General features: G+C 38.4%; 1 protein-coding gene across 8 annotated transcripts in view; it reads right to left on the minus strand.

Annotated features, from left to right (window-relative positions):
* kif6 (kinesin family member 6) overlaps positions 1-25325 on the minus strand; it is a 76158-nt gene that overhangs the window by 45515 nt on the left and 5318 nt on the right. For 5 of the 8 annotated variants that reach the window (XR_009067206.1, XM_057860183.1, XM_057860182.1 and 2 more), the window contains exons 4-11: positions 19480-19627; positions 18712-18821; positions 15214-15343; positions 11381-11587; positions 8757-8900; positions 8558-8644; positions 2414-2517; positions 1709-1814 (exon numbers count right to left, since the gene is read on the minus strand). Coding sequence is in view for 7 of the 8 variants with exons in the window: in XM_057860183.1 (XP_057716166.1) it covers positions 1709-1814; positions 2414-2517; positions 8558-8644; positions 8757-8900; positions 11381-11587; positions 15214-15343; positions 18712-18821; positions 19480-19627 (1036 nt within the window). In the remaining variant the exon portion in view is untranslated. Of the gene's footprint in view, positions 1-1708; positions 1815-2413; positions 2518-8557; positions 8645-8756; positions 8901-11380; positions 11588-15213; positions 15344-18711; positions 18822-18993; positions 19093-19479; positions 19629-25325 lie in introns of those variants that run through there. The other 3 variants (XM_057860187.1, XM_057860188.1, XM_057860186.1) reach the window with 3 other exon arrangements.

Consider the following 25325-nt stretch of genomic DNA (forward strand, 5'->3'; position numbering starts at 1 on the left):
CCTTTTTCAAAACGGAAGCTCCATGAAAAAAACACAAATCAAACGAACCCTTTCGAAGTCACAGTGGAAGCACAAAATGCGTTTTTTAAATAAATATAACTGCCATGCGAGGTTCCACCGAACGAGAGGGAGGAGTGTTCTGAAGCAGCGAGGTGGCGAGCCGACGGCCGTTTGGATCGAGCAGCGACTTTGTGTGACTTTGAGAATGAACGGAAAACTAAATTTAGCGCAAGCGATTGTGCTTTTTGATCAACTTGAGGAAGAGGATGGTCCAAATTCGTCATCATCGTCTTCTTCGGAAGAGTCCTCGAGTGAAGATAGTGACGTATTTGAACACGTGGGTGACGCCATCGACGAGCAGAGGTAAGCAAACTCACTTTTTTTTTTTTAGGCTGGAAAAAGTTTCTTTTGAAAGTTTCTTTTGATATTGCATGACAAAGTTAATTTTGATGCAATATAAGTGTGTGTTTGTGTATATAATAATAAAATGTGCATATCAAATCAAAGTCGTACGTGAACTGTGTGTATCCAAGGCAGGAATTTATAATTGTGGTGATCTTCTTTCTATATGAAGATTAGGGATGTAGCACATATTCAGCTATGGTATTCTTTCTATTGTCATACATATAGATTTCCATTATTATTTATTGCTGTATATATTTTTATTTTATACTTTATTATTTTCATAAATACCGACTTTTTTTCATGTACATTTATAGTGACAATGAAAGTAAAGTGAAATGAAAATGGAAGGGTGGAAAGAGGACCAACACCCCATGGAAGTGTGGGCTGTGTGATGTCGCCCTGTTTCGAATTCCAGGACGAAACTGCTTTTCGGAGTGGCATGCCTGAAAAAAATTTAACTTGTTTATTGTAAATATTTTTGAAAATACTTTTTTTCCCCCAATGTTATATATATATATATATACATTTTTTCCCACAATCAGTCTTCTCAATTTGTGTATATAAATGTGTGTTCAAGAAGCTTGATTGTGTGTACATAGTTTTCATCAGGTGATGGGCCGCAATACCTAAACTCATAAAGAGATGGCCTCTAAACACTTTTTGTGTTAGATGGTATATATTTTTTCACTGTTCGGTCTGCTGTATATAACCTGTTTTGACTAGAGCATGTATAAAGGCAAAAAACGCCTATGCTATACCTGTTGTTTATGTTGAATTGTCAAATATAAGACTATTTATTCTAAATTTTTTTGGTTGAATGTTCATCCTAACATGTTGAATAAATATTACAAAGTTTCAAAACGGTTCGTTACGCATGTTTGGTTGTCAATTGGACATCAAAATTAAAAATTTTGACAAAACGATTGTGGAATTTTTGGTCTTTTTGGGCCCAAAATGATGATTTATAATTGGTCAGTGACGGAAACAACAGTTTGGAGATGAAGTTCAAGGTGTCACAAAAAAAGGGACCAAACCAGGCCATCGTAAACAATTCTTTCTTTGAAATATAAAGGCAACTTCAAAGGCATGCAAAATCAGACAAAATAGGCCCAGACCTTAAAGGGTTAAAAACCATTTATTAAAAAATATATGCATAAAAGATTTAATTATACTTTGGGAAAAATGTTTAAATAAATAATTTGGGGGGGGGGGGGGGCGCTACTTCGCAGTTTTTCACTTATCGTGGCGGTTTCTGGTCCCCATTAACCGCGAAAAACGAGGGATTATCCTGTATTGTCATTACCTTCAGAAGGTAAAAACAGTGCTGGATTTTTCTCATGTCTGGTCCCAAAGTCAGTGTCACATCTGGATCAGGGTCATCTAGAAAGGTCTTCACTGACTCTCCCAACCTTATCAAACAGACAGAAATTTTAAACTGCTGCACTTTCATGCTATAATCAATCAGTCTCAGCACCAGCTCAGCAGTCACTTAAAATGAAAATCTATACATATTTGAAGAGTCTTTCTAATTTTTAAACTTTGGTCTGTTAAACACAACTATTTACTTAAATGCGTGCTCCAGCGACACTGAGCCAGTCAGTTGATAAACTATCTTTGGATCATAGTCCAAACATTGGTTTCTCATGTTTTGGAAGCATCTACTGGAATCAATGTAGCTATCCATGCGGAATTAAAGTATTTATTTTTTACACAAACATGATTGAGCACTGACACAAACATTACAGTTTCATTTTGGTGTTATGCAACATTTGTGTTTGTTTTTCGATCAATCGAAGTTTGGTTATGCCATGCCACGTGCAATTGCGCAAGATGGGTAGAACCTTATACTCCAAATAATCAAACCGAAATGAACATGTGAGTTAAAAATCACAAAATCATAAATATAAAACTTTTTTTTTTTTTTTTTCATGTTCATAGCAGAATTAGAGAAGTGCAACAGAAAAGGTCCAAGGACACTTTTAATTTACAAAAAAGCATCAACACATACATCTGCTTCTCTTCCACAGTTAGCTGGTCATCTCGCTGCTCTCCTGTCAGCATGGTCAGCTCCTCCTTCAGAGACTGAACCTCCTGCCTCAGGCGAGTAATCAACTGTGATTTGCAGAACAACAAGAGGTTGTTAACATGTTTATACAGGATGTAAACTAGAGACAGATGTGTTATACATAGTTCCAAATATGACACATACATACAGTAACTAAGCATCTTACAATTTACACAAAAATCCAAGTCATTTTAAAGTTGCCACGTTATTAAAAAAAAGCTTGTGCCATCTCACACTAATGCCTTTTGAGAAACATTTAAGTGAATCCAGACAACTGGATGAAGTAACAGGAAAATGAAGGATGCCTGACATACTCTTGAGTACACCTCTGCTTCTCTCTGTTGGCACACATTAGGATCCAGCATATTGAGTTTTGAATATTGTCTGATACTCACCTATTCCTTACACCTCGTTTTTATTCATATATTTATTTTTTTAGCAATGATGAGGGGGAAAAAAGAGGGATGAAGTCTGTTGGAACTGGCAATAATTATTTCGCATTGTTTCTGGTAGTGTTTTAGAGGCGTCAAACAATGGAGCATTTAAGATGGATTAATGAAAAACATCTCAACATACTCAATGTTAAATCTCTTCATTCGAGAGGGTGGAATGGTTGTAATGCTTTGGCCTCAGATAGTATGATACTTTTGTTTGGTTACACAGTAGTAAACAACGCCTTTCCAATTCAATATGTTCACACAACACAGGTAGATAAATGGAATTAAGGGTAATGGCACTTGAGCCAAATTGGTGTGGTTTTATTTGTATAAGGAGCATGTGATGTTCAAGATTTATATACGAACAAAGTTTTTCAACAACATGCTTTCGGTAACAGCTGAGCAGGATAATTTATTTATTTATTCATATGTTTATTGATTCATGAATTGGGGAAAAAATAGTTGTTAATCGTCCTGGTCAAGTCAGTGTGGACATTTATGTTCGTAAAATAATATAAAGGCCCCCCCCCACTCCTGAGGTATATTCCAGTCACATTGACTGTTTATTTTTCTGCCAAAAAGCAACCGAAAAGCTGTCACTGCATTGTCCCCTTGATTATTAATTCAGACACACATGCACTAATTAATGTATCGTAATTTCACAAATGAATGTGCAAAAAGTAATTTGGACATTGTCATCCTTACACGAGGTGTCTTTTTCCCCACGTTCAGTTTACCTTTCTTTACCTCCGTTTTTTGGCCGGCCAGCCTGCAGTGTTTAACTCATCCACATACACAGTCATGTCAACAAATTAGGACACCCTATGGAAGCCTATGTGTTTTCAAACATATTTGGTCATATGGATATTTTACATCAATGTTAACAATCTTGAGAGATTCTAGTAATAGAACTAAACAATTAAAACTGAAAAAAAAAGATTTTTTTATAACGTTCTGTAAAATGTAATTTTAAACAAATGCAATTTCTGTTGAGGAATAAGTTAGGACACCCCAGGGGTCGCGTTAACCGAATATTTTCCGTCGTTGACCGTTTTTTTTTTAAAAAGGTGACGGAAAAAACTGAAGTCCATCCGTCATTTTGACAGGTTGCAATTCACACCCCAGACCACAGGGTGGCGAGTGAACATATTAATTAGCTATTGTCTCTCTTGATGCATGACGTCGTTGGCCTTACTCGGAAAAATGTCGAGGCAACTGAGCGTCCGAACTAAGGCTACTTTCATACTACAGGTCTTAATGCATGAATCCGATTTTTTCGTGTTTTTCCGACTCGTGTGAGGCATTAACTTGACGGTCTGAACGTGACAAGTTGCATAGAACGGGACCATTTCAAATCCGATCTGGGTCACTTTCGTATGTGGTCTAAATCCGATCTGGGCCACATTTTTCCAGACTGTCGCGGCGGTCTGTACTGTCCAGTCCCGCAAATAGGATTTAATGCAGCAATTACGTCATCAAAAAGCGAGAGACGGTACGGTAGCTACGGTAGCGATGCAGCAGTGCGTTATTAGCGCCTAGCTTGCCTTGAACACAGCTTTTTAGGAAGGGTCGGATTTGACAACAGTCATAAAAAAATAAAAATAGGTTTGAGGATAAGCCTGAGAATGATCGGTTTTCTCTCTGCTCCATATAAGCAATATTTCAACATTGCTTACATGGCTGAGAGTCGGGGCAAACTGCCCGTATGTGTGTGTGACATGCACGAACAGTGCGTGCATGCTATCGATCCATATACTTTGAATATAAGCCTAAACGGGGATTATATATGCCTGTTATTTGTGTCCTCTTTTTAACAGCAACAAGCCTATGGCTACGTTCATACTACAGGTCTTAATGCACGAATCCGATTTTTTGTCATATCTGCGCACTAATTCGCAGTCCGACATGGTAAATGGTAAATGGTGTTATACTTATATAGCGCTTTTCCACCTTTCAAGGCGCTCAAAGCGCTTTACACTATCTCGCCATTCACCTACTGGTGACACATGCGCTGAGCAAGACGACCCGCATGCGCAGAAGCATCAAAACAAATGACCATACAATCACACATGCTGGCTGTCATCCGTCATTCCAGGGATATCATATTTTGCTTATTAAAAAGAGGACACAAATAACAGGCATAAATTTTCCCTGTACGGATTTATATTCAAAGTATATGGATTGATAGCATAAACGCACTGTTCGTGCATGTCACACACACATCTGAGCAGTTTGCCCCGACTCTCAGCCGTGTAAGCAATGTTGAAATATTGCTTATATGGAGCAGAGAGAAAACCGATCATTCTCAGGCTTATCCTCAAACCCCCCCCCCCCCCTTTTTTTTTTTTTTTTTTTTTTTTTTAATGACTTGTCAAGTCCGACCCTTCCTAAAAAGCCGTGTTTAAGGCAAGCTAGGCGCTAATAACGCACAGCTGCTTGATGTGTGATGGCGCGGTGTGGATTCTCTGTTAAGCGTGTTCGGATAGAATATTAATTAAAGATGAATGAAAACTAAATACTATTGAATATGTCATTATTAACATTTTAAAAATTTAGGTGACGGGTAAAAATAGATTATGACCAGATTTTTATGACCCTGTCAGTCAAAATGACAGACAACGAAAAAGTCAAGCGCAACCTCTGGGACCCCCCTTATTTTATTCCACTCAAAATGGCTAAAATCACACACGGGTGTATCACATCAGGTGCACATGAATAGAACATCATTATCCAGTGTTTTGAAGGAGGCATGCCTTATTTAAATCGCACAATTAGTTTGGTGTGCCCCTGACTGTTAAAGTGAGAGAAAACACCATGGTGAGATCAAAGGAGCTGTCCGAAGCCTTCAGAAAGAAGATTGTAAATGCTTATCAGTCTGGTAAGGGATTTCAAAAGAGCTCAAAGAATATAAAATAAGCCATTCCACTGTCCAGAAAATAGTCTACAAGTGGAGGACATTCAAAACAACTGCTAACATGCCCAGGTCTGGTTGTCTAAGCAAGTTCACCCTGAGAGTAGACTGCAATATGCTAAAAGAAGTCTCCAAAAACACTAAAATGTCATCACGGGACCTAGAGCAGGCTCTTGCTACTGTTAACTTGAAAGAGCATGCCTCTACAATCAGAGACTTCATAAGTTTAATCTTAATGGGAGCGGTGTGCAAGGAGGAAACCTTTGCTTTCTAAGAAGAACATGAAGGACAGACTGAAGTTTGCCAGAGTGAATGTAGATAAAGACCAGGACTTCTGGAACAATGCTCTTTGGACAGATGAATCTAAAATTGAATTATTTGGACACCAGAACAGAGGACATGTTTGGCGTAAAGCCATTACAGCATTCCAGGAAAAGAACCTCAAACCAACTGTGAAGCATGGAGGTGGAAGTGTCATGGTTTGGGGATGCTTTGCTACAGCAGGACCTGGCCAGCTCACCATCATAGAATCCACCATGAATTATATCGTGTATCAGAGGATGCTTGAGGAACAAGTGAGATCATCTGTGAAGAAATTAAAGCTCAAGCGAAACTGGAACCTGCAACATGACAATGACCCAAAACATACCAGTAAATCCACCAAGGGAAAAGGAAGAAATGGAGAGTCCTGGATGGCCGAGTCAAAGCCCCGATCTGAATCCCATTGTGATGCAGTGGGGTGACTTTAAACAGGCTGTACATGCAAGAAACACCACAAACTCACAGCTGAAAGTACTCTGCGCTGAGGAGTGGGGCAAACTTTTTTCAGACAGATGTCAAAGACTGGTAGATGGCTACAAAAAGCATCTAGCTATTAGGTGGTAGGGTGTTCAAACTTTTTCCTCAGAATATGCATTTCTGTTGATATATTTGGTTTAATGAATAGAACAATGTTAATTTTTGTTGTTTACCTGCTATTAAATCACTTTCTTTTCCCAAGCTCAGACATTGATAAGTGAACATTTCTTAATAAAAATTAATTTAATGGGGTGTCCTATTGTTTTTTTCAGATGACTGAACATTCATCTTGGGCAGGGACTACAAGTCTGAATCAATATTCATACTTAATACACCTCATGTTTTATTGTTTAACACAAAAATATAACATCTGACATTGCAGTCCCAGGCTGCAACCTCTACCTTTTTTGGACCTTGTGGTCTGACGTAAGACTACCAGCTGCATCCTCAAAGGCTGACCACCAATGGTCGGACAGCACAATCAGCAGTAGCATATTTCAGCGGGCAGAGTCCACACTCATACCACAACTCCATGGCAGAATTTCAAATACTAAGAATGCATGACTGATGATGACAGCAAAGAGTCCAGAAGTGCAGTGTAGCAACCTGTAGATTTTTATGGTGTGGAAATATCCAAAACAAATTATGTTTCTATTTTACGTAAATGGCATGTCACAAACATGAATGCCTTTACAGTTAAAAATACGGTCTTGACATAAATATACCCAAATACTTTTTTTTAATGTTATATTTCCCCCCACACACAGACAAAACACCAACAATAAACTATAAGCACTCCTGTATAACTACAGGTTATAGCTTAAATTCACAACTATTACATCGTTTGCCACACACAAACATGCTGCAATTATGGGGCCCTGCTTTATGAAGGAAACAGAGGCATGTTTTCCCACAACATCTAAACACGGATAGCATATGGACATTTAGATTACTGCAATATGACAAAGAACTATGAATGCTAAAAAAGATCAAGGAATTGAGATATACTCACTCGAACATTATGTAACACTTTAAGGTATGCGCTATTCATAGAGGTATTTTCAAGTAGATGATATGGTGTTTAAATGTATGAGAGGGAATTTTAAGTAAGTCATTAAGTCTTAAAATGAATGATTCTGATCCTCTCAGCAGTTTTATCAGGACACAGTTTAACTCAATATAGAATAAGTATGGCTTTGAGTCTTTGGAGACCATAATTTTGACATTGAGGTCATGGCTTTCGGAAGAAACAGGATGAAATTGAAGTTTTTAAATTTAGGTTTGGGACACCCTTAGTGCTCTTGAGGAAACAATCCTTGTCTGGAACATATTTGGGAGAGGACACCAAATCTAAAAACCAATGGGGCTATAATACAAATACAATGAGGATTTTTGTTCTTCAGACCTTTATAAATCACAATTAACAAAATTTCAGTGATTATTTTCCTAATGTTCAGGAAACAAAACATTGATTTTGATAGACAGTCAACTAGATGGCTGAATTGAATTAGATGATATTATGATTAAAATCAGTACGTTTGTGTTCAAAGCTCTTTTTCTAGCAAAATGTTTCCATAATTTCGGAACAGAAACTCAATAACTTTATTCATTAACAAAAAAAAAAAAAGAAAGACCTGTTACCTAATTGAACTATAGCAAGAGAGGCAGGCGTTGGCGTGTTGAAGACAAAAAAAAGTGATCATTTTAGAACAACTCACTGACATTGGGAAAACGTGGTTTTGGATTGCTAGAGAGGACACTTAAACACACGGTAGGTTCCACTTAGTTCCATTTTAAAGCTAAAATCATACAGCAACTCATTTGCTGATCAAATTAAGGCTTGGAAGCTGTGTGAAAGGCCTGGCTGTAATGGCAGCTGTGGTTCGATTGTATGTCAGAGTTATAGTACATATGTGTCTCTAAGGATAAGCAGTGACTCACCAATGTAGGATCAAGTTCTTCATTCAATATTGCTTCATTCTTGATTATAGCCACCCGCTGTGCAAAGCGACATGTAGAGATGGACTCCTGTATTTATTGTTAGTTGACAAATTGTGTTTTAGTGGAAGGATTAACAAACAAAATCAGGACAGATGTTGAAGCCAAGACGTTTTTAATTCATCTGAACAATGTGTCTTACATCTAGGTTCCGTTTATCAACTGCCAAAGTAGCAATCATAGTGGTCTTGCAGTTGCCACCAAGGCTATCCCTCAGCACAGATGTCAGCACTGAGTTCCTGTATGGAATATGGCAGCGATTTCTCTCTGACAGAGCAATTATCACCTGAAGAAAAGAAAAGTGAAAAGCAGCCAATATGTAAATACAAAAATAGATAAGGCAGCTATTAGAATTGCTCTGAAAATAGGTATCCATTGTTTTGGGGTTTTTTTTACGGGAAGCCTTAATATTTCGGGCACAGTGTTGTTGATTTATTTGTTTTTTGTTGTTGTCCATTTATCAAGAAAATCATTTGAGAAGTCATCAATTTTGGATGTACAATGAAGAAAATTAGTGTTTTGCAAGTTCTCCCACTTAGAAATCATGGAGGAGTCTGAAATTTTCATCGTAGGTGCATGTCGACTGTGAGAGAGATCATCTAAAAAACAAATCCAGAAATCACAATCCATGATTTTTGTAACAATGTATTTGTGTGATACAGCTGCAAATAAGTATTTGAACACCTGTCTATGAGCTAGCCCCGAAGGAACTGTTAGTCTGCCTTTTAAAAGTCCACCTCCACTCCATTTATTATCCTGAATCCACCTGTCCACCCCAAACAATCAGTAAGACTCAAACTTGTAACATGGGCAAGACCAAAGAACTGTCCAAAGACACCAGAGACAAAATTATTCACCTCCACAAGGTTGGAAAGGGCTACGGAGCAATTGCAAAGCAGCTTGATGAAAAAAGGTCCACTGCTGAAGCAATCAGGTCCACTGTTGGAGCAATCATTAGAAAATGAAAGAAGCTAAACATGACGGTCAAACTTAGTCAGAGTGGAGTCCCATGTAGGATATCACCTCGTGGGGTCTCAATGATCCTACAAAAGGTGAGAAATCAGACCAGAACTACACAACAGTAGTCGGTCAATGACCTAAAAAGAGCTGAGACAACCTTTTCCAAGGTTACTGTTGATAATATCCATATCCATATCCATGTATATGGAATATATCCATATCAAATATCCATATCATGTTATTTATCTATAAGGCTTTACTGTGCAAACTTCCGAACTACCTCACATCTCTCCTGTCATTCAAATCCAGTAACTACATAACACGATCATCCAACTACTTAACCCTAAACATTCCATTCACTCGCACTAATGTTGGCAGAACTGGCTTTAGCTACTATGCTCCTCTTAAATGGAATGAATTGCAAACTACTCTTAAACTACTGTCAATCATTCATCTTGGTGATTTTAAATGTCTTTTGTCTGATGGTTTTAATGATTATTGTAACTGTTTCCGTTAGTGTATTTTGTGTTGATATTTGTGAATGTTTCTTTGTACTCAGGCCTCTCTTGTAAAAGAGATATTAATCTCAATGAGACTGCATGATAAAATAAAGATAGAAAAAAAAAAAATAATAGTACACTAAGACCTCATGGTTTGAAATCATGCATGGCACGAAAGGTTCCCTTCTTTAAGCCAGCACAAGTCAAGGCCCATCTTAAGTTTGCCTATGACCATTTGGATGATGCAGAGGAGTCATGGGAGCAGGCTTTGTGGTCAGATGAGAGTAAAATAAAGTTTTTGGTCATAATTCCACTAACAGTGTTTGGAGGAAAAAGAATGATGAGTACAATCTCAAGAACACCATCCCTACTGTGAAGCATGGGGGTGGTAGCATCATGCTTTGGGGGTGTTTTTCTGCGCATGGGACAAGAGGAGTGCATTGTATTAAAGAGAGGATGACCAGGGCCCTGTATTGTGAGATTTTGTTGAAGAACCTCCTTCCCTCAGTCAGAGCATTGAAGATGGGTCGTTCCTGGGTCTTCCAACATGACAATGATCCAAAGCAGACAGCCAGGAATACCAAGGAGTGGCTCCGTATGAAGCATAACAAGGTTCTAGCTGGTCTCCAGATCTAAACCTAATAGAAAACCTTTGGAGGGAGCTCAAACTCTGTGTTTCTTAGCGACAGCTCAGAAACCTGACTGATGGGTAAGCCAAGATCCCTCCTGTAGTGTGTGCAAACGTTGTGAAAAACTACAGGACATCTGTAATTCCAAACAAAGGCTACTGTACCAAATATCAACATTTGTTTTCTCAGGTGTTCAAATATGTATTTGCAGCTGAATCACATAAATAACTCGTTAAAAAATCATACATTGTGATTTCTGGATTTCAAAGCGGGAAAACTTGCAAAATAGCAGGGTATTCAAATACTTATTTTGTTCACTGTAGATGAGGCTACTTTCGCAGTTCAGTCATTAGGAACAAGTTGCTCACTACTGACTTAGCTTTGAGTAGATGGGCACAGAAAATGCCTTTCACAAAATACTTCTACACAAGTGGACTCACAGAATTGTCCAAATTGCTTTGTTAATACGAAAAACGTTGAATTCAGGAGGAACATAAAGAAATCTTGTTTAATTAACAAACTAAAAAATATGAGATATGCGATGAAGATGGAAAATGAGGTGAAAACAGGGTGTAAGGGTGGAAATTGTTTGGTCAAATGTCACACTCTTGCTTTCACCTAGCCATACTATTTCATGCTAATATCAATTGAAAATAACAATTTATTAGGGAAACTACCTGTTCTAAGTAATGAAGGGAAAGGTTGATGTATTTGGCCTCAGTGAGCAAGTGCCCATTGAGGCCTGTCTTGCTGACCCGATCCGACCCGGCCAGGTCCACTAGGTGGAGTTTGGATCGTACCACGGTAGCAGAGCCTGGTTCGCGCCTACACAAGTGCACCGTGAAAATACAGTGGGACCGTGTTGAAGCCTGATTCATGGGGGTCTGAAGATTAGAAAAGAAATGGAAGTAAATGTGGCTATTATACTTAATCAAATGCAGGATTGGACCTGGGGAAAAAAACCATTCCCACCTGTCATTTAAAAAAAGCATATATTTTCATCCTTATTTTTTCAGTTCTGATAATTTAAACATACTTTTGCAGCATTTCTTTAGGGTAAGCGGTAAACAAATAGTGGCAACTAGTCATTGGTGTTGCAAAAGTTAGGTTGTGACCCAGAGACACAAAAATAGAATATGAATTATTCTGCACAAACAAAAACATGATTAGTCACACTTATGCAAGTTACTCAACGAAAAAAATAAATGTAATCTGGCAGCAGCGACTGAGAGATATGCTTGGTTTGATGAATCTGGAAGCTGAGGCACAATTGGTAGCGCAAGTTGTCCTGTAACTGAAAGGTCAACGGCATCGCCTTGCATTGCAACAGGTGCTCATTGGTAAATGGATGTGTGCATGAATGAGTGAATATCTGTGAAGCACTTTGGGTAATTGGAGGTATATAAAACTCTATTAGAGTACACTGTAGCTGCCATTTTTTTTTTGTGAATGCACAGATGAAACTTGGATTCAGTATCTCAAGCAAAGCTTAGGATAACTGGTCTCTTTGGACCATACATGCAAAGAGTTAAGGTTCTTATTTGGACTTATCCAAGATTCATTTGGGCAATGTCTGCTCAAGGCCATTATCGTTCAAAAAGAAACTCAAGTTCATCAACACAATAAAGCTGTCCCGACTAGTCGACGCCATCAATGACGTAAATGCGTTGACAGTTTAAAAAAATATGTGCGTGGAAAGTTAAGGATGATGACCGCTCGGGCACAAAGCCAAAAAAGTGCACCAGAGTGAACAATGCATGGATGTATTTTAATGAAAAAAAGGAAGGTATGCTGTCGTGTGCAGTCTCTGTAATGCCAAATTTGCATACAAGGGCAGCACGTCGGCCATGAATGAACACCTGAAGCGGCGTCACCCAGGTATAATTTTGGAAGACAACAGGAGACAACAAGCTGGTGGATCGTAAGTCCATATAACAACATTTTTTTATTGAAGTTGCCTTTATGTGGGTCGTACGACATAGTATTAGGGGCTAATGTTGAGCTAATGTAGCTGAATAAGGAGCTATGTACTTTACGTAGCGTGTTGCCGCCTCTGTTGAAATCAACATTGAAAGCATCTTGTGTGCTAGAATCGATTTTACAAATAAGGAAATCTGTACTATTTTGCTTCGCCTACATCTTGATAATTTATTTATTTGGTCCTAATACACCGTCTTGGCTTCGTATCAAAGTGCATCATTAAGTTTTTTTTCACGTACTTCACTCCAGTGATAAATGATATTTATTTATCTACTCTGCTAGTGCTCACTCTTATGCTGAGAACAATATAGACATACCACAAAAAGACAAAGTGAGAAATGTTTTGAATCCTGTTGGAAAAGGAAAGTCACAGTGTTCTGAATCTGTTTACATTCCATTCTTTTGCTCTAGATAATGCCATCAGCATTTGACCTCATTGTTTATTTTTGATTTATTCTCGTTATTTATGTGTTTATTTGTACTGTAACAAAGAATTTAAGAGTTTCAAAATGTTTTTGTGAATTAATAATCATCAACAAAAATTTAATTGCAAGATTAGTAAAAAAAAAATAATAATAATAATAATAAAAAAAATTTTAAAAAATAAAAAAAAGGGTAATAAAAAAATTATTAGACTAGTGGACCAATCGTTAAAAATGTCTCCAGACTAATAGGGAGGAAAAAAATAAAATTTGGGACAGCCCCACAACACATTAAAACATGGTGAAATTGGGATCAACTTCAATTCAACTTGCTACTACTGTACAATTAAAAGTTGGAGTAAGGAAAGCAAGTTTGGGGGATGAAATTCATGCGCTTATAGTCACAAGAAGAAAAAGTTTATTAAAATGCAGTCAATATTTGCATTAAGGTCAATATTTATTTACTGATGCTTTTGTTTTTACATTTGGAACAAACTGTTTACATGGGTGAGCATACAGGCTTTTAATTCAATTGGCATAGTCCTTTCCCAAGTCTGATGCATGGCAACGTCACCATGCACAGAGGAAAACATTTCCGCATTCTACCAAACCTCGTAATTTTTCGCTCACCTTTTTTGTAAATCTTGCTACCCTAGTACGTACCACAGTTCAACTGCCAATAAAAAAGCTAATTATTCAGGTCTTTCACTCAACTAATGAAGTCATGAATTTCCTCCTCACTCCAAAAGTGTTTCATGCTTTTCACCATGTATACCTATTACATACATTCTGTATTCATAAGGTTGCGGATTAGCATGTGCAGAATTCTCCTTTCCAAGGGCTATCCCAATAGCTCGTTTCATAGCCTGATATTAGGAATCAGGTTTATAAAACTGGAATATCATCATATTCCGATTTTTGAACATTTACATGGCCTTGCATAACCAGGTCACTGCCATAAACTCATTATTGGCAGCATATAAATGTAGCCAGTGACATTAAAAAAACAGATGAGAGGAAATATTTTCCAATAAGGTCAAATGAAAGGTGAAAAGTAGTGAAGTGATTTTTATTTCCAATAAAACAGTGGAGGGATTGTCATAAATGAATGAGCTCATACTCTGCTGAGTGCGTGCCCATGTGGTGGGGATTGAAAGATCTTTTGTGTAAATTTGTTGGATTTCTACAGCATGGAATTGTGGAGCAAAGACTTCTGGGTTAAATTTGGCAGTGACAAATTAACAATGTGAACATTGTTTGTTAGCTTCAGGCTAAGTGAAAGTTTCATGCTAAGCAGTCCCAGTAAGAGTTCACAAAGAGCTCAGTGTGGTTGCTGAGGGCACCTCAAAAACAAACCCCGAGCTATTTGATCAGCATGCTGATCAAAACAACACAGCATTTGTTTTCATTGACAACATTCCAGCAGTGTCTACAAGGTACATAAAAACGCAAATTGTCACTATTTGTGTCTTTAAAAACAGAAAATGAGGCACATTTTAATTTCTCATCTAACTTCTAACTGTATGAAAATCAATTTTACAAATGGGTTCACGCCATTGAATGATGCAAATTTAAAAACTGAAGTGGCATGTGCACCTTATGTGGGTCTTGCCTACGGTCAGTGGAGCCTCTACAGGCGGACCATGTGAATCAACACTGATGTGTAATGTTTTAAACATAGTTGCAATGATGCATTTTTATCACGCAAAAGCAGGTGATCTAAAAAAATGGGTATCCATTCTGCTTGTGCCCATGGCACATTTGAGTCATGTCAGGTGGGTTGTTTGGATGGGGTGACAGCTCACACGTATAAACACATTTTTAGAAATAGGAAGTAACAAAAATACATTTGCTAGTCAAGTTGCTAATCCCTGATGACAAAATATAACTCATATATTGTATTCAGTTACCTCAAATGCAAAGTAGATTGAAAAATAGTAACTATACAGTCAAGGTAGCTTTAACTGAATTAACCAAAAGAAACCAAAGTAGTTGTTCTCTCAAATACTTTTAATGTTGTCCATACAGCAAAAGGCATACAGCATGTGTTGCATGAATTCATTTGAGTGCAATATCTCTACAACATCCCTATTGACTACGATACTTACTTCTGCAATCATTCGATTGGTGTCGCCCAAGAATAACAGATTGAGAGCTTCCTCTTCATTTGCAGATTGTTGCAATGAAAGATTCCTGAGATGGATATTCTGGTCAGAATCTTCCATGATAATTACTTTGCTGAGAATGAAAAAAAACCAAAAACAATTTTGTTATCAGAAAGAGCGAAAGAGCAAGATTCATTCATCTTCTGTGGAATATATCCTAACGAAGGTCCCTGGGGTGCTGGATCCTGTCCCAGCCCACTATGGACAGTAGGCTGGGAACACCCTGAACCGGTTGCCAGCCAATTGCTGGGCACAAGAAGGCAAAAAAACTGCATGTTTTGGGAAGTGGGAGGAAACCTGAGTTCTCGGAGAAACCCTACGCAAGGACCGGGAGAACACGCAAACTCCACAATGGACGGCTAAAGCCTGGGACTGAACCCTTGATCTCAGAACTGTGAAATCACTCATCCACCATATCTCCAGAAAGTACAAGGTTGTATATCAAATTGGAATAAACCATGACAGGAATAAAGCTAAAACCATGTAGTCAACACACTACCCAACTAGTCACCTACAGAGAAACAAAGGTGTTAAATTAATTATATAATGGAATATTTATACCAAAAACCATATTGCTCAGTAGCCTGTAAAAATCCATAAATAAACTGCACTGGACAATAAACCGCAAGGTTCAAAGTGGGGGGATATTCAAAAATTATGGTACAGTAATTTGATTTGCCGATTTTAAACTTCTAAAATTCTAAACTGAATTATACTACATTCGCCTTCGAAGACATGGGAAGGCCCAAACCTAAATTGACACAATGACTCAATCTCTTGACAAAGGTATGCTAACCACCAAAAAAAGTCAATTTAATAAGCAAGATATTTAGAGACACTTTCGTCCCCATGTCATAGTGGAATCCTGCAGTAGGGCGCGTGGACTGATGTCAGGAAAGAAGGGAAGTGGAAGAGAGGCAGACCGACAGTGCCACAGCTTCTTCTTGAATCAGCAAGTGGAGCCACTGCATGGTTAATGTCGGGCACTGTCTATTTCCAGTACACTATGATTTGTGGGTATCTAAACCTTGAGCAGGATCATCTTCCAAATAGAGTGGTGCCTTTAAAGGAAATGCCACTAGAAATTGCAGGACTAACACCAACACTGACGAACCAAGATGTTGTTGTGCCTGGAAGTCTAATATCTATTTTGGTGATGTATTGCCTGTGACAGAAAAAGATCACAGACTGACTAACCTCAAGACAGATGGGAGAGATGAGAAACAGGGAGAAGCGGAAAGTAAAGCAACAAAAGAGAAGACAAAAAAGAAACAAATAACTGAAGACAAACAAAAGACATAAAATAGTGCCGGTGGTGTAAGTAAACTTGAAAAAAAAAAAACATCTTAGCATTCACATCAAATTAACCACATTAATATCAAAATCAAAAAATGGTATTCCTTTTGACAGTCCATATTGGACTGCTAAATACAACAGTCTCCATATTCACCACACGTTAAATTCCGGGCAGTGACCTAGCAGAATACAAAAAAGCTCAGCTACACCCACCGCTTCTGAAAATGATGGAACAGTTGATGATGCGACTTTTGGGTGTTAGAATAGACCTGCAAACCGCTATCTTTTCTGTATTTCTGCCTTGTTTGGTTTGCATTTTTCACCTTTTGGACAGATTAAAAATTGCCACTAAAATCTACCTAAATTTACTTGGACACAAGAATTAAGTTCTAGCCATTCAGATTTTATTCATCAACATAGTCTCTTAATCATTTTACAAATCCTAAAGAGTTGGAGCAGAAAGGACAGAGGACACCCAAAAGTGTACAACTGTGAAACCTCACTTTGCAATATACAGTGGTATGAAAAAGTATCTGAACCTTTTGGAATTTCTCACATTTCTGCATAAAATCACCATCAAATGTGAGCTGATCTTTGTCAAAATCACACAGATGGAAAAACAGTGTCTGCTCTAACTAAAACCACCCATGCATTTATAGGTTTTTATATTTTAATGAGGATAGTGTATAAACAATGACAGAAGGGGGAAAATAAGTAAGTAATCCCTCTGCCTAAGGAGACTTAGAGCCACTGAAAACAATTTTTACTAAACAATTTAAGTCAGGTGTGTGCCCAATCACTGCTGAGTGGCTTAAAGCTGCCCTGCCCACTATAAAACACATACATAAGAATTGTCTTGATGAGAAGCATTGTCTGTTGTGCATCATGGCTTGGTCAATAGAGCTGTCTGAAGACCTGCGATTAAGGATTGTTGATTTGTATGAAGCTGGGAAAGGATACAAAACCATTCCTAAAAGTCTGGATGTTCATCAATCGGCAGTCAGAGAAGTTGTCTACAAATTGAGAGAGTTTGGCTCTGTTGCTTCTCTCCCAAGGAGTGGCCGTCCACCAAAGGTGACGCCAAGAGTCCAGCGCAGAATACTCAGAGTGGTAAAAAAGAACCCTAAAGTGTCTGCTAAAAACAGAAAACACTGGTATAGTCCAATATCTCTGTGTACTGTATATGTAAAACTATGGCCAAGAGTGGTGTCCATGGGAGGACTCCACAGAGCAAGCCACTGCCTTTCTAAAAAAACACATTGTTGCTCGTTTAATGTTCGCAAAAAGGCACTTGGACACTCCACAGAAGTTGTTGCAAAATATTTTGTGGACTGATGAAACCAAAGTTGAATTGTTTGGGAGTAACACACAATGTCATCTGTGGAGGAAAAATGGAACAGCTCACCAACATCAACACCTCATCCCCACCGTGAAGCATGGTGGAGGGAGCATCATGATTTGGGGCTGTTTTGCTGCCTTAGGGCCTGGACAACTTGCAATCATTAATGAAAGAATGAATTCAAAAGGTTATCAGGATGTTTTGCAGAAAAACCTGAGGCCGTCTGTCAGACAGCTAAAGCTAAAAAGAGGATGGATGCTGCAACAAGACAATGATCCAAAACACAGAGGTGAATCAACTTCAGAATGGTTTCAGAAGAACAAAATACACATTCTGGAGTGGCCCAGTCAAAGTCCAGACTTGAACCTCATTGAGATGCTGTGGCATGACCTAAAGACAGCGATTCATGCAAGACATCCCAAGAATCTGACTGAATTACAGCAGTTTTGTAGAGAAGAATGGGCCAAGATTAGTCCTGATCGATGTGCCAGACTGCTACAGGAAGTGTCTGGTTGAAGTTACTGCTGCCAAAGGAGTGGGGGCACAAAATATTAAATGTGATGGTTCACTTTCTTATTTTTCCCCCTTCTGTCAGTGTTTGCATACTATCCTCATTCCCCAATAACCTATAAATGCTTGGGTGGTTTTAGTTAAAGCATACACTGTTTTTTCATCTGTGTGACTTTGACAAAGATCAGCTCACATTCCATGATGATTTTATGCAGAAATGTGAGAAATTCCAAAAGGTTAGATGCTTTTTCATACCACTGTATCTGTAACCAAAGAGTCATGGAAAGTATACTGACGGTAGGTCCTCCAATTGAGATGCTTCATTTCTGGATTCCAAGAGGTCATAACCCATTTCGTTGTAAATCTCCAGGTATGAAATGTGGGTACTATACACTGTACTGCTGTCCTGTGAGGCAGAAGAATATAACATTAAAAGCTAATTGAATGAATTAAACTGAGTTTTCAATTTCACATTTTAAATAACAAACTGGGGACAGTGGGTTAGTGCAATCAAGCAGCTGCCCATTCGCACAAAAAACAACCATTTTATAGAACGCAGGAAAAAAATAGGTACCGACCTGACCTTTGACCTCGGCTACCTCTCAACAGCTTGGGTCTGACATCCTTTGAAATCAATCATGTTCTCCCTTTCAAATACAACAGTATTCCATGTAAATCTAAGGAAGACCATTTCAACATTAGCAGGGTTTTATAACTGATCTTTGCTGAGTTCTGACCTCGACTAACTTGTGTTGATGATATAGGGATATTTAAGTGGCTGTTTTTGTGTGTATGTATTTTTGATTGCTTGATTAATGAATGTTGTAGGCGCAAACGTGAGGAAAGATGATGGGCGAGCTGATGAGAAAGTAAAGTGATGGTAAAATGACGATGGAAGACCACGACTAATGGGAAATTGTAAGAAAAGTAGATTACCGCAAACAATCCTAAATATTTAAAGATCTTACAGGTATGATAAGAAGGCAACTTACAAGTCCAGACTCCAGACAGTCATGAAAGATATTATTTAGTGAGATTGATTACAAAAATGTTGACATTGGTACCTGACCAAAGCGCTCATAGAGGTATGAAAGTGTGCGGGGAATAATGCCTCGATCATTGTAGCGCTCTGCCCCTCCTGTGATTGTGAATGTCTTCCCACTGCCTGTTTGACCATAGGCAAAGATGGTGCCATTGTAACCAGCCAATACACTGCAGAGACAAAACACAAGTCAACAATGAGACAGTATATAGAATAGGTAATGACTGAACCAATGGGTTCTAGTTTAAATAACTTCATAATACAGTATATGTAAACAAAATTTCTTTACATTTTAATTGACCACGGCATGTGAATTACACTTAATAACTGCAGAGGGAGCCCTGAAGTAAAGAAAAAGCAAAGGAAAATTCTAATTTTACTCTGGAGAGCGCAGCCTCCCATAGAGTTCTAGCAATTTTAAACAGGTTGTGAAAACTGTTACACTACAGTCCTGTAGTCAAGTATGAACGTGCCTGTGTCCACAAACAGTTATCAGCAAAGTCACTACCCCACTTGGCCGGTTTGCAAGCAGACTGTAGTGTTAAAAGTGAATGTCATTTCCTTGATTGGCAGCTAGTACTGGACTCTTTCTAGGCCCAAAAACAAAAAGATGGAAATAATTTATCGTGTAATACTAAATAAAACTAGCAGAATGGCCCGGCATTGCCAGGCATGCTACTTGTGCTGGGTTGTGGGGTAGGGTGACCAAATGTCCTCTTTTGGCCGGACATGTCCACTTTACACAGTGGTCCAGGGCGTCCGACAAGGTTTCATAAATTTATGAAATTGTCCGGTTTTCAATATTTTTCACAGGACCACTTAGCATGTGTTGAAATTGACTGACGCTTTGCACAGAATACTACGGTACTGTGCTGCCTGTGACGTGTTATCAGAGAACCGTTCCCTGTTGTTAAGACTTTTATTACGATCAATCCGTGTATAATGAAATGAACATGTACCCAAAAGAGTAATTAAGTCGATACCTTTATTCTAATTTTGATACAAATTTGTGCATGCGTGCGTAGTCACAGACTGGCTTTATTATGGTGTCAACTGTCAATTGTCATTCACTAGTGAACCCTCGTCGCGACAGGAGCTCACATGCTATCGGTATGTACACTTGCTAAACTTAGTTTTCGGCAACTTTTGACTTCTGTCAGAGCTTTGTACTGGTGTGATCTGTAAAATCCCGTTTGGTGTTGGATTGTTGCGCTGCCGATAATTTTTGCCGATAATAATAATTTTGCCTCGGCTACCAGTGGTAGCTGATAGGGTAGCTGTCAGTGAGTTAAGCTGCATTTGGAAACATGCTGGTTAACCCGTTTGTCAGTTTTTTTCGGTTATTGTTTGCATGCAAGCTGAATCATTGCAAGAGAACAACAATTGAATGGGAATAACAATTTGTCAATAACAATTATCGTGATAGTAATTTATAAAAAAAATTTAGTTGGCACATAGCCTACGGTGTGTGTGTATTGACTGGACTACATTTCCATGGGTCTGCATTATATTATTATTATATTTTTTTAATCACTATTTAATTCCATTTTTTTTTCTGTTTTGCATTTTTATTGTTTTCGAGTATTTTTTAGGAATAACCAAGTCTGTTGAGTAACCTCTGAGAATTTGAATTTTTGTCTTTGGTTATATACTATAATGGCTATAAAAAATTTTTTTAATAAAACTGAATCTTTCATGTTAAAGTGATATAGGCATCTTTGAGTGAACTTTGAGTAAAATCCAAGTATCTCAAGGCTGGGCCGAGTGTTCTCTTTTTTGGAAATCAAAATACGGTCACCCTAAAGTTGGGGCCAAGGTTTTTTGCATCTACACATAAGAATCCTCAAAATGTGGGCTTCCCTAGAATTTTCTTCACATATGCTGGATAGATTTATCGAGTAATATGGCTTCGACGTTGCTCGGGTGAAAAAGTGAAAATTGGCATTTTTCTATGTTAATCTTTGGAGTTATGAATGAATTTTCCACACCAAACGGAGGCCTACAGAGATCAAACCCATCTAGGTTCATAATGCAGGTCTTAATGCACAAATCTGATTTTTGTCATATCTGGCCTTTTAGCATGCCTGTCCAGACTACCATTTTCAATCAAAAGTGACCCTCATACGCAGTTAGAAAAATATGTCACAAGAAAGAAGCGCCAGCATAAGCTACAATAATTAAAATGGAGGTCTGTTACGTCGCTGCTCATGGATTTATGTTGAAACTCTTGAGCTATGGAAGTAGCCGAAAGCTTGGACAGCCGCCCTCCATGTTTGTTTTTATTTCCCGCGCTACAGTATCGCGTGAATTCATCCTTTGCGAAGCAATACAATTATACAAATAAACGTCATCAGCAGTCGCCCGAATTCCGATTTGGAAGACTTGACAGTTCAGACCGCAGCCACATTTTGGAAAAATATGGCCCAGATCGGATATAAAACAGCATATGATAGTGAGCTAGATTGGATTTGAAATGGTCCATTTATACACGAAAACACCCAAAAAATCGGGTTTGTGCATTAAGAGCTGCGGTATTAACCTAGCCATAAAGTCCAACGGTGTAAAATTTGGTCAAAGTCCGCAAAGGCATGGCCTTTATAAAAAAACGAACACACAGCGACACGGACAATCTCGCTTCATAGAGATTAAGATATCCATCTGAAATAAATCCCTTATTAATATCCTGTAAAATTGTACATTTTTTTAAATCCAGCATCTTGTTGTGCAGTACTCAAAGCCACAATGTCTCAACACAGCACATTTAAGTATGTACATGAAACCATAAAGTTAAAAAGCCAACTGCGACATTGCAATTTCAAGAGATCCGCCTTTTGCCCAAAAGATGGCGCTGTCACCTGCATCATCAGTGCTAATATTTGGAGTTCCGAATTAATTTTCTGCACTAAATGGAGGCCTATAAATATAAACTCATCCAAGAACACTACCAGACACATGAAGTTTAACTGTGTAAAATTCAGTCAAAATCCGCTCAGCCATTTCGGAGTCCATAGGGAACGAACACACAGACAAACACACCCACACTCACAAAGTTCCATTTACAGTATATATAAGCATAGCTATTGCGGAGATAACAATTCAGGCTCAGCAGAGGTAACGCATTATATCCTACATGTGTACTGCTGCTATCAAAAATATCAACCATGCCATGTAATGTACTACAAGTGGAAAGACGTAATGGCATCGGGCATTTAACGGGAGGCTAACGAAAAATGACTTCAAGTGTGAGGGAAAGAAAACCCTCCCAAATGGTACATTTTAGCTTGGCTCTGAATAGGGCCAATGTAAACCAATAGCTCTTACAATAAACAAAAAAAATCAAGCAGCATCTGAATGGCATCAACATAAAAACAAAAATCTGTAGAGATATAGCACAATACTGTGCTCGGTTTATCCAGATTTTCCACATCTGAACTAGAGTATGTAAGTAAAACTACAAAAAAAGTGTCTGTATGTCTTTTGTTTTTGACAAATTCCAAAAAAGAACTAGACAAATACTGTATAACAAACACAAGACCTGATCTAAAGGTGTGAATAAATACTCCTACTCAAGTACTCATGATGTTTTCCAGCTCTACATCCTGTAGGGAAACCTTCACAACAGTTTAAAAAAACATGTGACCACTGATGAGAAAGTCATTTGGCCCGTCTGACATTGGTGTCTTGCAGTATTGCATGATTTACTGCTATGATTGGCAAACAGGAGAATATGCTAGAGTTGCTAGTGTTTCATTTAATGTCACTCGAATGATGCTGCCTGGAAAGTGGCATTAAGGTTTGGGTATTTACCAATGCGTGTCTACATTCCAAATAGGTTGAGGTTAAACTTGTATTGGTAAAAATCCCTTATTTCTATAAAGTATGCCTATGACTTTTACAGTCATGAACTTGAAATCGGTATCAAACTATGAAAGTTTCTGTTGCCAAACTAAGAAAAAAATTAATTGGCTCTTCTCTCAAATTATTAATGATGGTTGTTTTCTGGGAGAAATTGAAATTGAAATGACCAGTTTGAGTAATACCACACCCTTAAATACTTGTGCAGTCATAGCTAATCTTTGGCTCTAGAAATGTAGGGTCACAGTTTGGGGAACTCACCCACAACTCAAGACGACAAGCAGCAGGGCTGCTTCAACCACTTTGGGTACTCTAAACTAAAAAATCCGATTTTTTTTTGCTTAAAATAATGGGTTTTGTGTTGGTGAAAATAAAGAGCCTGTACTTGAAAAGTGCTAAAATAAGCATGGCATTGGTCCAAACTGGATCATGTTAAAGATTACTGTATCCAGATGTGACGCATGGATATACAAATTAGCGACATGGTTATTAGAACGTGACTCTCCTTCTGTTGTACCTTACACACGTGGTGATCTTTTCCACTGCCTTTCTGGCTCGCTGTCTCTCACTAATAAAGGGATGTTGAGCCTAAATTGATCCAAGTGTGTTGAGGAGGAGGAAACACCTTTTCACATTACAGCACAACCAACTTTAATCACAGGAAATTCCATGTAAACTCATGGCTGTTTTCCCTTCTGGAGAGCAAGTTGCAATTTTGGCAAACATTGAAGAAAGAACTAGTTAAACTGCTGGACCAGAGTGAAGGTTGGAGGGTTTGTTAGGAGGTAAACATATAATTTCTGCTACGCGAAGCAATTTGGGTTAAAATAAATATACGTTATGAAAACCTATAAAGAACATCCTGGAAAGCATAAGTGTACCCCGAGTAACTAACCTGTGCTGCACCTTGAATCAGATATCCTTTTATTTCTTCCCAATACCTAAAAGGCTCAAGAATAAGCTGAGTGTTTGATGACTGTTTGATGTTAAAGAGCCTTGACCAGAAATAAAAACCTTGCACTGGTGGAATAACGCTAACTTATTCCACAGGAAGTACACAAATCTCTAATGGACAGATTGTACCTATAGTTAATTTTGAGAATGATTCTACAGGCGGTTTGTTTCAAGATGCTATGCCCCCTTAAACAATAGCACAGAAAGAGAAAGCTGCAACAGCTCATAGTGTCTCTGTGTGCTGTGGCTTGTAAAAATTCTGACACTAACAATGGCAGAACTTTCCACGTTGCCTGCCAGCTGAGTCCTCGTAGTGGTTTGTGCATGTGAAGTACACCAAAAATCAGGCACCCTTCATTTGCATCTTGAAACACTGAAATTATCTGATTTCCTGTGAGCTGGGCTGAGAAAATAAATGTGGCTGGAGACAACCCTGGATGAGTTCTGATGGCCACAGGTGTAAGAATCCTGGATTTTGTACAGTGTATCACAAATGTGAGTACACCCCACGCATTTCTGCAGATATTTGAGTATCATTTCATGGGACAACACTGACAAAATGACACTTTGACACAATGAAAAGTAGCCTGTGTGCAGCTTTTATAATAGAGCTTATTTATTTTTCCCTCAAAATAACTCAAAATATAGCCATTAATATCTAAACCCCTGGCAACAAAAGTGAGTATACCGCATGGGAACTACGTACATCCCTAAATGTCCAAATTGAGTACTGCTTGTCATTTTCCCTCCAAAATGTCATGTGACTCATTACAGGAATGCTGTCAGCATTGCTGCAGAGATTGAAGAGGTGGGGGGGGTCAGCCTGTTACTGCTCAGACCATATGCCGTATTTTACATCAAATTGGTGTGCATGGCTGTCACCCCAGGAGGAAGCCTTTTCTGAGGATGGTACGCAAGAAAGCCCGCGAAGAATTTGCTGAAGACATGTCAACAAAGCGCATGGATTACTGGAACCATGTCCTATGGTCTGATGAGACGAAGATAAATTTTGTTTGGTTCCGGTGGTCTAAAGCATGTGTGGCGGCAACCAGGCAAGGA

This window comes from Corythoichthys intestinalis, chromosome 15 (assembly GCF_030265065.1).
Source record: "Corythoichthys intestinalis isolate RoL2023-P3 chromosome 15, ASM3026506v1, whole genome shotgun sequence".
Lineage (NCBI taxonomy): Eukaryota > Metazoa > Chordata > Actinopteri > Syngnathiformes > Syngnathidae > Corythoichthys > Corythoichthys intestinalis.